General features: G+C 41.5%; 1 protein-coding gene across 5 annotated transcripts in view; it reads right to left on the minus strand.

Annotated features, from left to right (window-relative positions):
- LOC113068075 (protein PRRC2B-like) overlaps window positions 1-14,081 on the minus strand; it is a 28,977-nt gene that overhangs the window by 9,632 nt on the left and 5,264 nt on the right. For 3 of the 5 annotated variants that reach the window (XM_026240653.1, XM_026240657.1, XM_026240652.1), the window contains exons 4-15: window positions 12,293-12,395; window positions 12,135-12,198; window positions 11,916-12,059; window positions 10,414-10,715; window positions 10,205-10,332; window positions 9,966-10,129; window positions 9,793-9,880; window positions 9,550-9,703; window positions 8,949-9,282; window positions 8,632-8,795; window positions 5,156-5,357; window positions 71-2,252 (exon numbers count right to left, since the gene is read on the minus strand). In XM_026240653.1, the coding sequence (XP_026096438.1) occupies window positions 71-2,252; window positions 5,156-5,357; window positions 8,632-8,795; window positions 8,949-9,282; window positions 9,550-9,703; window positions 9,793-9,880; window positions 9,966-10,129; window positions 10,205-10,332; window positions 10,414-10,715; window positions 11,916-12,059; window positions 12,135-12,198; window positions 12,293-12,395 (4,029 nt within the window). The remainder of the gene's footprint in view (window positions 1-70; window positions 2,253-5,155; window positions 5,358-8,631; window positions 8,796-8,948; window positions 9,283-9,549; window positions 9,704-9,792; window positions 9,881-9,965; window positions 10,130-10,204; window positions 10,333-10,413; window positions 10,716-11,915; window positions 12,060-12,134; window positions 12,199-12,292; window positions 12,396-14,081) is intronic. The other 2 variants (XM_026240655.1, XM_026240654.1) reach the window with 2 other exon arrangements.

Genomic DNA, 14,081 nt, shown 5'->3' on the forward strand with positions numbered 1-14,081 from the left:
AGTGTGAATTTCAAAAATGGTACAGTTATTTCATATCAATATGTTTAACTTATGTTCCAAAGAAATATACCGTTTGCTGTTGGAAGCAATGCCATTCTGCCAACTCTCGTTTCTACTAGAGGAACCTGCACTAGACTGTGTGTCCGTTGAGCGGTTCATCTTGTTTTCCATTACAGATGTGTCACTCTTCCGGTTCTGTCTGTCGACGACTGGACGCTGACTAGAAAAGCTCCGCTTTGAGAGCTCTCTCTTCTCAGAGCCAGGTTCCATGAGCATGTCGCCATGCTGCCCCCGCTTCTCCCTCCAGTCACTGAAATCACTGTTTTCAGAACCGGTTTCCCAGTCTTCACCCTGACTCTGACCCGTGATCTCCTGTGACCGTCCTCCAGAGTAGTGGTTTGGCCAGTGCTCCTCTGCACCCTTAGAACGACCTGGCCACTGATTGCCAACATCTCCGTTAACATAGTCTTCATTATTCCAGTGACCTCCTCCTTCACGCTCTTGCTGTAGACGCCTGAAGCGTGGGGGCTTATCCTGCCGTGGGGGACGCCGCCTTCTAAGGGGCCGGTTGTCAGGATTATCATTATCAAGGTAGTAACCTCCATCTCGGTCCTCGACGCCATTATCTACAAAGGAGCCCGTTAATTTAGGGGGGTACTTCAGGAACTCCCGTTCAGATGAACGTTTGGAATAGGAGTCTGCACCGAAGTTGTAACCGTTCTCCTGAGAGGTGGTGCTTCCAAACTGGGCTCCTCTCCCTCTCCATGTCGAAATGTCCCTTGAGCCAAATCCACGGTTGTATCCAGCATTAAGGCGAGGGGGCAATGATCTTCCAAATGCTCGAGCGGATTTTGTCTTGTCCCTGGAATCGATGTTGCCACTCTGATCATCAGTGTAGACCTTGTTTGATCTCCACGACTCCTTGTCAACCCTCTTGACCTCTCCAGACACAGGATACGAAGCCTCTCCATTCTCAGTGGCCTTCTGGCGTGGGCGTTTGGGCTGCTCCTCATATTCTGAGGCCTCACTGTGCGTCTCACTCACATTACGTCTCCGGGGTTTGCCTCGCTGCAGATCTTCGCCCCTGAAGTCTCGAGTGCCACGTCCTCGTGCAGGCCTCTGTGCGCCTGTGATACTGTAGCCCCCCCTGTTGCTGTCGCTCCGTCCTCCACGAGCACCACCACGAGAGTTGAACTCTCTGAAGCCCCGGCCACGTCCACGACCTGCTCCCCTGGCCCCTGCAAACGCCTGCTCCTCATCAATGAATATCCAGTTGTTGCGCCGAGGAGCTGGTGGATCCCTGCTGTCAGAGCAGTCCAAAGACTGACCCTTGCTGCTATCCCAGCAGTTCTCTTTGTGCAACTCTTCAGGCAAGTTGCTCGTTTTCTCCACCTTCGGAGCTTCCACTTGTTTCTCCTCATGAGAGGAAGCAGGTGGTGGGGCGGAGTGCCTGTTAGACAGAAGTGGAGCATCTTTCTTCAGGTCATAGACGTTAGTAACAACTTCTTTCTCCAGCCTGTATGGGACAGTCTTCTCCTCTGGATCAGTTTTGGGTTTCTCGTTCTCTTTGTCTTCAACCTTCAAGGGCTTCAACACAGGTTTCTTGATGGGTCCCGTCCTTCTAAAGGTTCTACCAATGGACTCAGATGGCTGGCTAACATTACTGCTGCTGCTCGAACCATGATCGGACCACTGCGCCTGACTGCTGGCATCTTTCCTCAGGCTACCCATACCTTTCCTCCAAAAATCAGAGTCGCAGCTCTTCTCCTTGCCATCGAAGGCCTCAACATGAGTATCAAGGTCTTCTTTCTGATGTCTACCAGACGAGACGTCCCTGTGCTCGCTGTCTCCAGGATGGGTTCTGCGGAGTATTAATGGTTGATGGGCTACTTCATTGTAAACTTCTTGCTGCGAACCGAGCGACACATCTGAGCCTCTGCCTTGGCGGAAGCCTTGATGAGGAAGTTCCTCTGCTGGACTGTCTGCACAGTCATGACTTCGGTCTTCATACAAGTCATGTCTGGAGGATGACTGGTCACTCCTGTCATCTGCCTGAGCCCGGTCACAATTCTCTTGCTGTCTCTGGTAGGGTGGGGTGAAACTGCGAGATGAATAGCTGTCTTGGTTCCACACTTGGTAAGGCTCAGTGGATGGCGCCCTCCTCTCCTGATGCATGTTGGGATGGCAGCCTTCATCAGAGGTGGAACCAGGGCTATTCAGGTGATCCTGTTGAATGACAGGTTTCACCAAACCTTGAAAAAAAAAAAAAAAAAAAAAAAAAAAGTTACATTTAAATATCACAATATAAAAGTTCTGAATAAAAATAGCATGATACTAAGTTACTGTAGCTGGACCACAAAATCTACTTTTGGGAAAGGCATTGCGACATTTCTGCAGACAGGTTTTTAGAATTTTACAATGTATAGAAAAAGCGTTAATAAACCTTTTGAAGTTGTAATATATCAGTCTTCATTTAGAGTTTAAAATAACAAAAACAAAAAGAATATTGAAATAAGTGGATGTTTCAGCAACAGCAATACAAGAGATTTTCTTATGAGATTAAATGCTTTCATCGCAGTTAAACTGTGACAAGAGACTACAAAAATCAAAGTATTGTTTTTTTTAACCAAACTGAGCAACCATATACTATAAATTAATTCATTTTAATCAATGAAATCAATGGGATAATAAAAAAATAAAAAAACTAATGATATGGAGTAAAGCAAATCAAGTGTGATCATTTTCCAGCATCAGGGAACCATGAACATGCAGATGTGGCGTTAAGATATTAACATTCTCTCAAAATCTTGGGAGCTTCAGATTAAAGAGCCAGTTAGATGAAAATTCTAAGCTTCCTATCACTGTTTATAAGTCCTGTACAACAGGTTTAAATCCATCCAAGGTTAAAAAACATTGTCATTTTGTCAATTTATCATTTTAAAATTACCTCAATTCTCAGAGATCCCCAAACGTTTCGGCGCGAAGCTGTTCAAAAGATTCAGTTTCCTTAAACCCCACCTTTCGGTAGCATACGGTCTTCTGATTGGTCAACTGACATAGTTTTGATTGGTTGTTCCGCACACAACTTCACGGTAAACAATGTGTTAGCATCTTTTTGGGGTGCATTATGTCTTATTCCTCTCACCGTGAAGCAAACAGTAAAATAAAAAACTTGAACAGTCTCGCTGCTTTTTCTTCTGTGTGGGTGTATTCAAGCCGTGCGCTTCAGTTTGAATCTGAATAGTGCGTTCAGCGCGGGGGCGTGGTCACATTAGATATAACGAAGGGAGACGTGAAAGATTGGACATCACTCATGTCTCTTCGTTGAGTATTCACGGAGTTACACTTCATTTTAATGATGTGTTTGTAAATGAAGATCAGCGCCGACTTTTTCGGGGTTATCAGGGGAAAATGACTCATAACGCGTATCCGCGTTAATCGACTCCAGAGGGTTTTAACATATAACTGTTAGTGCTAGCGCGACATACTGATAAGACGCTCGGGAGAAAACAAACAAATAACTTCATAATCATACTTCGCGTTGTGATTTGGAGATGTTTGTTGGTCTAAATAAAGTTGGTAATGAGACCCCTTTTATTGCCAAACGCTTTGAAAATCCCACCTTGAACTCACCGAGATTAGAAAAGCAGTCATCAGTGAAATGCCATTGGTTCTTCTGATCTTCATTCTTTAGCAGTGAAAAACAAACTTGCCTTTACAATTAAAAACACACTGTCTCCTCGACATGATGCTATCACACTAACCAGAGCGTCTGTGTAGGGGGTGGGGCAGGTCAGAGTTCCGTTTCTCCCAAGACGGTAGGCGGAGATTATTATGCAAAGTGTTTCTAGTGACGTACATAGAGATGGGCAAAAGATTTGAAATCTATAACGACTCGTTTCAGCGATTCAGAGTCGACTCCTTACTTTAGAAGCCAATAACTTTATAAATCGTGTACTTTTTGGTTTAATTACTTTGCACATTGTTTACACTGATGGACAGCTACATCACACACTGTAATACAGGTAATTTTTGATTTTCCATCTGTGTGGCTCTTTAATCATTTCTGTCAAAGGGGTTAAATTGACATAACAGTTAGTAATGTTTGGCTTACTGGATCAAGTTTACTCATATTTTGAAGCTTAATATTATTAAAGGTTTGATCGTATTAATATGAATAATAGTGATGCTTGATGGGGTGGACGATATGGTTTCAAATATATCATGATTTGAAATATCTGCGATAATATCTATGACGATATAGAAAAAAAAACATGGAACAACTTTTTATTGGTGATTGCAGCTGGCAAGCAGTAGCATTTTTCCCCCCAATGAGCTACTTTCATTGATGACAGACTATATAATTTGAAGTGTAAATCTATTGTCATAGGGTGGCAGCAGCAGCTGTGTGTTTGACTTTAAGCAGACCGATCGGTGTGCATGGCCGTAGCTGGAGTTTGTGAGGCTCTGGTGCAGGTTGTACTGGTGGGCCCCGTTTGAAATGGTGTAATTTGTTTAATTTGTATATTTGTGCAATGTTTTTTCAGGCTTGTAGGTGTCCAGGTACAGAAACTGAATAATCAAATGTTAATAGTATTGTATAGTCTTTACTGTATAAATTAAATAATAAGATTAATTCCTGTTAAAACTACAAAGTAATTCAGTAAATAGCAGTAAGTGATTTTCTCCCATTTTATTTCTTGGATTAACCTGAAGGACAATGACAGCAGCTAGGCGCAGTCACTTTAAGAGATAATACATCCAATATAATGATACACATTCCATTTAGATCTCAGCTTTCTACTTTTACTTAAGACATAACCAACCATTTTTTTTTTAAGGATACTCGAAAAGACAGGTAAAGCGCTCAAATATGCTCTAGAACCACTCTCGCGATACTTTGATGTCATACACAGATCAGTCGACGCAGCTTCAAGTTGAACACACCTATTGGATTTGTGTAGTTGTCGTGCGGGCTAGGGAACGTATATCCGTCAAACGTCATCGCATCACTATATCATTGATACCGTAATACATCACTTTTTTTTTTTCTCGTAAAAATGTATACCGGTATTATTGTGGAAAATATGATATGTCACACCCCTAATGCTTGACTTGGCAAACACCACTAAATAGGGAGGATGTTGTAGTTTACCAGATGAGTTAACTCCAGAAGGGTAGAAATCCACTGGAGAACATCCCTGTGCCATGCGGGGATCCATATAGGGAGGCATCATCATCCAGCGTGGGTCAAAGCCCAAAACATGATGAGGGTAAAAGCCTCTCTGTGGGTGAGTAGAGCTGGACTGGGTGGGGTGACCCGACTGCTGCCACGGCGCCATCTTATACACCTGCTCCTAGAAACCACAGAGAGAAATCAATTGAAAATAAAATCTCTATAAAATGAATGCATTCAGTACATACATAAAAGCATAATTAGCATGAAAACCATAATTTCTTAGCATTAGAACTTCTCCATAGACATATGAACTGATTTCTACTAGTCGATTTTTTATTAAAAAAATACTCGAGTTCCTCGACTACTTGTGGTTCATGCTACTGTAAATGAAAAGACATTAAAGAGTTTTTTTTTAATCAATAAATGCTTATTAATTCATAGTCGTATGCAACAATTACTGTATAAATTGTCAAAACTTTATAATTATGACATTACATTTAAATTTTCATGTAACAGCCAGTATTTGTATCTCTATGCGTGTCTGTAATAATCATTTTTATCTGCATTCGGATACAACGTTGATAAGACCGTTATGGCTTTTATCTTTTTTTTCATAGTTATCACTGAACAAGTATGTCGTGTTAAACTAAAAACCTCTCATGCCAGCAGAGAGATGTCATGACAAACGTTTAGTGATCATTTTAACACGACTGAATCAATTCAATGCGCACATTTTCATTACGCAGAACACCAAGTCTTAATGTTTAGTGAACTTCACTAAACAAATGCATGTGCCGCGCAACCCAGCAAAAGGTAAAGATGCAAACACGTAGGACTGGTAGAAAATGTATCCGTATCAAAGCTGATTATTAGCCTGCTAGAACTGGTTTTGTTTTTGAGAGACTGACACGCAGCGTGGCTGTTTGATTGGTGAGCGTGCCGTTTAATCCATTCATTCGTATCATATCATAGCCTACGGTTTAAAGCTGCGGTAGGGAACTTTTGACGCTCTAGCGGTTAATAAACAGAACTGCTTGCGTCTTGTGGAAGAACATCGTAGCCGGAACTACTTCTCTCTGTTTATATCTATGAAGAATCACAAAGGTACTGGGTTACTCCGCCACGGTACCCCCTGAAGCAATCTAAAATAGTCCGAATATAAACACTTATTAAAGGTGCACCCTAGTGATTCAGGACAAGCTAAAAACACGGTTTGGAAAATGGATTCATGGTGTATTTGCTTATTATATACATTTTTCTACATTTTGAACACAAACAAAGTTACGGATCGCAGCTCTGATTGGTTGTTTCTTACCGGGAGCGGATGGCTTTCTGCAAATGGCAATAGGACCACTGGGAGGAGCCAGAGGAGCTTGATTTTTTTCACAGATTATCTGTCTCATATTCTACTGTCAGGACATAATGACAGGTTTAACAAATATGTAAAAAATATATTTGTACAAAAGTTACCTACTGCAGCTTTAAATCATTGCCTTTTAAATATATACAAATAATACAAGGTTTATGATGTATTATTATAGGTGATATTACTCTTGCAAAGCTCTGATTTCTGAGAGATGCACGGAGAGGAACAGCAATGCTGTGTTTGATTTGCGCTCTTTTCACTCAAAGTTTACATTCATTCACTTCACACTCTGACTTTAGAGGTCTGTTGTATAATATTGCGCTGATTCCCTGACTCAACTGTTATCTAGCAAACTCCGGACTGTGCCAGCTTCAGCAGAGTATTCAGGCAGAATTATTCTGAATTTATTTGTCTGTTATTCATTTTTTAAACTAAAATCCGTGCCATTCCAAATAATGAATTTGACTTCAGGCACTAGAGATGTTCCGATACCCTTTTTCTCTTCCCGATACCGATTCCGATACCTGAGCGCAGGGTATCGGCAGATACCGAGTACTGATCCGATACCTGTGTGTGTATCTGTATATACAGCTGTATATACTACTAGCCCTGTGTAAATTGCTAGAATTATTTTATGGTGTGCTTCAGACTGATCCCTTAATAAAAAATGAACAAATACATGCTGAACTACTGTATTCAATACAGTATTTTTATTATCTGACATGAATTTGACAGTATTATTTATTTTCTTAAGCGAAAATGCACCAAATGCACCAAAATGCACAAAAACACCCCAAACTAATAAAGGTATTTTAGTTTTACAATATAACTGTATAAAAAACTGCAACAAATAAGTCTAGGAATATAAAAAAAATATATTAATCAGATAATCTCTTTACAACAAAACTAGTAAGAAACAAGCAACCGTCTAGGCATAATTATTATTATTAATAGAGACGTAATATTATTACTATATGAACATAGCTAAATCTACTGTAGGCTACAACAGTAGCTTAATATATTGTCAATTTACTCATGTTAAACCAAACATTTATTTTAATGGGCTGCCATGAAGATCTTTGAGTGTCTGTGTTTATGATATGACAGTTTTCTCAAATGAAACGGTAAATTCTCATGAAGTGACAGTTTATGCGTTCGTGTCCTCATATAGTGACACACAGCAGAGACTACAAAAAAGCTAGCTCCCGCGCATCTGCGCCCGTTACCCACAGAGATGTAGAATTTGCAGGAGTAATATTTAAATAATATTTAGCAGTTTAATATTCACAGACACTAACATATATTCGGCTACTGTCTGGAGCCCCGCGCTTTGACTAACACGGATGCGACTGAACGCAGCTGCGGGTACCGAATATACTCGGGAGTTGATAACTACCGGTACTACAGAGACATGCTGCTAACCACTGATCTATAATATAGAAGCGGCTTCACTGTTTGTTGGCAGTTTAGAACGGGATGAGCGATCCAGTCACATATAGATCAGTGCTGTTAACGCGTTGTCATTTCTTTTCGTTGCTCTAAACACGGGTTGCTTGTTGCAACACAGCACAACTTCCTGTGTTTGCAATGCATTCTGAGCAGCGAAGAAGAACCGTGCAGTGGTTAGGCAAAGCTAGCAGTCATAACTAGGTCTTGTTTAAGAAAATGGTATCGGATCGGTATATGATTTCATGTACTCGCCGATGCCGATGCCAGAATTTGTTGTGGTATCGGAGATATTTCCGATACTAGTATCGGAATCGGAACAACTCTATCAGGCACACACCTAATTATTACATTACATATTTAATTTTAAATGCAACATAGATAAGGTCATAGAAAGTAACAGCTACACGCAATTTTGTAATCCTAAAATTCATGTCGTACTTGCAAACTCTTTGTACGCACTATGGTTAATGCATGCTAGACTAGTCGATTGTTTCCGACAGCGCCTACTAGTGGTTGAAGTAATCGATCCGATCACTCGACTACTCTATGCAAACCCTAATATAAACCTCAAGGTTTTCAGGGTGGCTGAATTAATAACCATTTCCACATACTTAAAGTATTAGGTATAAAAGCTCACCTGCTGCTGGTGCTGCTTCTGGAAGCGGGGTGGCACAGGCTTCTGGTGTCGGCCGTAGTCTGGGAGGGGAGAGGTGGACTCAGGACCATTGTCATCATTGTGGTAGTTACAACCTTCATCTTTGTAATCCTGACTGGATGACTCAGATGGTGCATCAGACACTTCTATATACAAAGAAATAAGGTTTTAAGAAAAGTAGCGGAAAATAAACGCCTTTGATTTAAATGAAACATTTTTGAGAAATCGCAATGCCATTATTACAAGGGGTAGCTAAAGCTTACATTTATAAACCAACTAGTTTATATGAACTCGTATACCTTTAGTGCCATACTGCCAGCCCTCCTGGTGGTGTTTGGATGACCTTCGGCCTGGAGATTGCGTCAGCTCCTTGCTGTCTGCTTCTCTCAGTGTTTCTCCAGACCGTGCAGGTTTTTCAGTTTTGCCAAATTTTTCATCCAGTTTTTTGAGTTTCTCTGCACAGGCAGCCAGTCTCTCCTCCCGTGCTCTCCTCTCCTCCTCATCGCGCCGTCTGCGTGCTCTCTCCACAGCAGAGATGTCGGCCGAGACAAACTTCCCACGAGGCGGCACCTGCCGCTGCGGCTCCTCCTGCTCCTCTGCAGACTCACTGTTGCCACTGTTCTTCTGCTGGTGCTGCAAATCACAAACAATAGAGAAAGGAGACCCCTTAGATGAGCCTGAACTGATGGGACCAACTTAAAAGGTGCTATAAAAAAATTTGCATTTAAACATTTAGTAAGCAAAAAAAAACATGCATATAACTGTGCTGAATGCATGTCACTTTATTTTATTGTCTGTTTATACTTTTTTCCCCCTAATCTCTGGTCTGTTTGCAATCCTAATGCTGGCCTTACTTGCTGCAGATAAAAAAACAAATGCATTAAGGCTGTAGATTGTTACCTGAGATTCAGCAGATGACAATCGTCCATTGGTCTTCCTGGAGGGTACGGGCTCTGGCTGGCGCGAGTATGATGACTCCTCAGCGTCTCGTGGAAACAAACCGTCACCAGAGCCCTGAGATGAATGCTGGTCCTGATGGCTGTCCCAACCATCCCTGAAAGACACAAGCACCAGAATGAGCTTCAATTCCAACAGAAGCAGCGTTCACACCACACGCACTGAATTAAAAAAAGAAAAGCTTACCAGATCTTATTCTTCTCACAGTGGGAGTGATCTTCCTCATCGTCACTGAACTTAAGCTTCTCGCTGTAATCCACTTCCTCATGGAGACCTGAAGAACAGACACCGGTCACAATGAGAATAAAAATTAAAAATAAAAAAAAACGAATTTGTTGTTAAAGAAAACTGGCGCTCACCTGCCCAGCCATCTTCACAGTCATTGTCCAGTTCATCGAGGTCCTTCAGGTCCTCAGGGTTGATTATGGCAGGACGGGGAGCTCGATCTCCTGGGCGGCGGGTCGGGCGAGTGGAGGGGCGTGGAGGGATACGGGCGAAACGGGCCTCTCTTCTTAAATCACCACTGGGAAATGAAAAACAGCCATTTATAAAGAGGACAGAAAGCATTCCCCACAACAGTAATTCGCACAACACTCACTTGACGGGCTCCGGTGCAGGAAACGCTGGTCTGAACGTCAACCTGGATTCAAAGCGCACGGGGGCAACCACAGTGGTTGGGCCGTGATCCGAGGAAACTGGGGCGTCACGAGTCTCTTTAGGGCACATCTGACAAACAAAGTGCCAATAAGCATTTCATCAGAGAAAGCACAGCACACTGGATAATGGATATGATGGGCAGAGACTTACAAAGGCAGGGAGCATGTCGTGGTATGTGGTGGTGGTGTGGTGCTGGTATTGGAGGGCTGATGGGGCGGCTCTGCGCTGCACGGGCTGAGCGGGCCGCAGCGACGGCTCCTTCACATCAGAGGACTGGGTAGCGGCAGCAGAGGATGATGAGGAGGATGAGGTGGATGAGGAGGGGGGAGGAAGAGGAGTGGTGGTCTCAGCCGAGCCGCTGCTCTTGGTGTCCGTGTCTGTGCAGGGCGGGGTGGCAGACAGCACCGGGGGCTGCAGGTTCCTCCCACCGCCCTCCCTCCAGCTCGACACGTCTGACAACAACACACAACATCAGCACATCGCATCGAGACTCATTCATGCCAGTGGTTTTACAAGCCAACTAAAACAATGAGGTTTTCCTGATCTGTCAGAGTTGGATTTCTGTTCAGACCTTTTGGCTTATTTTCCCGTTAATTGTATGAAATTTGAAGTGCATACCTACAGCAGACTAAGAAATCTACAAGACACTGACAGCGTTTTGTGACCCTGTTTTCATGCCTGGTTAGGAAACTACGCCAAAGTTAAGGGATAGGCTTACAGATATTTGGTAACAATTTATTTTAAGGTGGCCTTGTTACAAATGCTATATGTACTTACTATTATAACAATAAATTATGCAAGTAACCCTAAACCAGACCCTAATCTTAATACAAACTATATAGTTAAGTACTTAGTAAGTATTCAATTAATATTACTCAATCAGTACTTAAATGTACAATTACACTGGAACAAGGACACCTTAAAACAAAGTGTAACCAGATATTTCAATATCTATAATACAACAGAAATATTACTGTACTACATTTCCAAATATTGTTTCAACTTTTTTTTTTTTTTTTACTTTATGAAAAGTGTATTGGTTTAGGAAAGAATAAAAGAGATTAGGGATAGTCCTAACTGCAAAAAACTGCATCCATCCACTATAAAAGCATGACCTTGGGGCGGGGGGATAACTTTTTGCCTTTATTGTGTCAGGACATATCAGAATTGTCAGGAAGCTTAGTTGGAGTCAGAGGAGAAGCGGAATTAGGAAAGGTCTCCGAGTCATCAGAGGTACATTCATATAAAGCCTCACCGCCAATTCAGCATTTAGGTTTTTCTTTCAATATTTCACACATGCTGAAGCCAGTTTGCTCAGCCTGCTGCAGTATTTTCTCCTCTTTGCATTTTATCTTCGGTCTTTGAGTTCTGTTGTTTACGGTTTGTTTATTTGACCAGCTAGTCAAAAAAAGTTTATACAGTTAACATTGAACTCCTCTCAATTTACAATACTGTCTTCGTTGTACCATTTGTACTTTACCATTAAGCCATTTTGTTTTTTTAATTCATACCACGTCCTTAATTCAAACTGGCTTACAATTTGAATCAGTCTATTGCCCAGCACTACATGAAGCAAACATGCAATGACAAATCACAGATGCCTGACATTTCCCAGCATCAAACCGGACCGCTCTGAACAAAGCTGGACTCACTCTGTGGGCGGAGGCTTGGTCCGGGCCCATACGACGGATCGAAGACGCTTCTTTCCTTGCCAGCCTTGTCCTGTTCGCCTGCTGCTTTCAGCGTCGGAAATTCCTCGTGAGAGAAGGGCTGCAGTCGGCTTGAGACCTTTAAACCTGGACAACAGAGTCAAACAAATATAAAACATCACATGACATAAACACCATTGAGCAGAATAAACGGATGATTACCATCTTGATCTACTGCCTTTCCATTGAGCTGTGCCCATTGCTTTTGTCCACCTATACTTGTGCTCTAGAGGGACAGAAACACATTCAGCAGACATCAGACACCATGACATTAACATCAGGTGAGCACCATGAAGAGATGAAGAACGTGCCATCTGTACCTCCTGGCTGGTGATTGGCATGGGCTTCTGAAGATTGGAGACAGATTTCTGTAAAGCCAGCGGTGGCTGCGACTCCGGCAGCTGTGCTGATGATGCAATGGAACTACAGAAGGAAACAGACGCCAATCAGACAACGTGTGATGGCCATTTGCATCCAGAAATAGAGTGGAGTATTTTGAGAACAAAGTACGTATTTAAATAACCAGAAAAAGATTTCACATTACTGCATACATCACTTGGTTACAGCATGTGGATAAAAAGAAGAGAAAAAATAGAACGGTCGCAAAGAAAGCGTTCACCTCACTGCAAATCGAAGCTTTTGAGCATGATGTCCATGGTCATTTCAGCCGTATGAACAGACATTAAAAATGTGGCGCAGATAACACACACACACACACTAAAGATCCAATTAAGTCTTCCAACTTGTCTTATGAATAATAAATATGCAACATAACTTAGTGCTTTTTTCTTTAAAAAACAGACCTGTGTGTTCCCAAGTTGAACAATTAAATAAAGCATTAAAAAAGATTTTAGGGGCATGGTTAAAATTGATCAAATAATGTGTCAAATAATTCCTTAGTGTATACAAAGACACATTTACAAGCACAATTCTCAAGCACATTTCTTAAAACAAAAAGTAAACTAATTTTTGAAATACTCTGGAATAAGTTTGTAATTATTTATAGGCATATTTTGAACTGTGTATATACAGTGCCCTCCAAAAGTATTGGGACAGTAATGAAAAAATTGCTTAGTTTGCTGTGGAGTCAAGACATTTAATGAATACGAGTCAAAACTACAGAACCATATTTTACATTTTAGTGTTTGATCCCCCATCTGATGTGAGCAAAAGTACTGGGACAATTGAACAAAGCAAGTATAGACGTTTAAAATCTAATGTTTAGTTTCAAACACAGCAGTGAGTCTGCAACCCACAGACATCACCAGACTCTTGGTCTCATCTTTTGAAAAGTTTTTCCCAGCCTTTAATACAGCCATGCCAAATGATCAAGAAGATTTCAATCTGGAGATTGACTCAGTCCATCGAAGACATTTCATTTCTTTAAACCTCTTGACTGAACTGGCAGGGTGTTTTGGGTCACTGCCCTAACACAACCTCCATGCTTTACAGGTGAGCTTGTATGCTTGGGATTATTAGCATTTACGTTTTTCTCCCTCTCCACACTTCCCATCACACAGATATAGGTTAATCTTGGTCTCATTTGCCCATAAAACTCTACTGGCTCACCTTTGTGCTTTTCAAACTCTAATCTTGCCTTTATATTTTTGATGCTGATCAGAGGTTTGCATCTTGCAGTCTAGTTTCTGTAATTCTTTGTCAGCCTCCTGATGACATTAGATTGTAAAACCATCACCCCAGCTTTCTGGAGGTTGTTGGTGATTCTACATACACTTATCTTAGGGTTTTTTTTCCTTTTCTCTCAAAGTCAGCTCCCTCATCTTCATCCTGGCTTGTGTGTGTTATCAAATGCAGGACTCTGAATGCAGAAGCAATGGATATAACTGATACTGACACTTTTCCTTCTTTTAACATCTGAATTAATTCAACAGGAAACAGATGATCACTCAGAAAGATCTGTGAGCTAACAGTCCCAATACTTATACTCACATGAGACTGGGGGATGAAACTATAAAAGTGCTGATCCTCTTAAATGGTAAAACATCTTTGTGTTGAATCATCCAATAATAAAATGCTGTAGTTTTGTTTGATATTCATCTTTTAATCATATTTAGTTTTCTTGACTCCACAGTTAACAGAGCAACTTTG

This window comes from Carassius auratus, linkage group LG30F (genome assembly GCF_003368295.1).
Source record: "Carassius auratus strain Wakin linkage group LG30F, ASM336829v1, whole genome shotgun sequence".
NCBI lineage: Eukaryota > Metazoa > Chordata > Actinopteri > Cypriniformes > Cyprinidae > Carassius > Carassius auratus.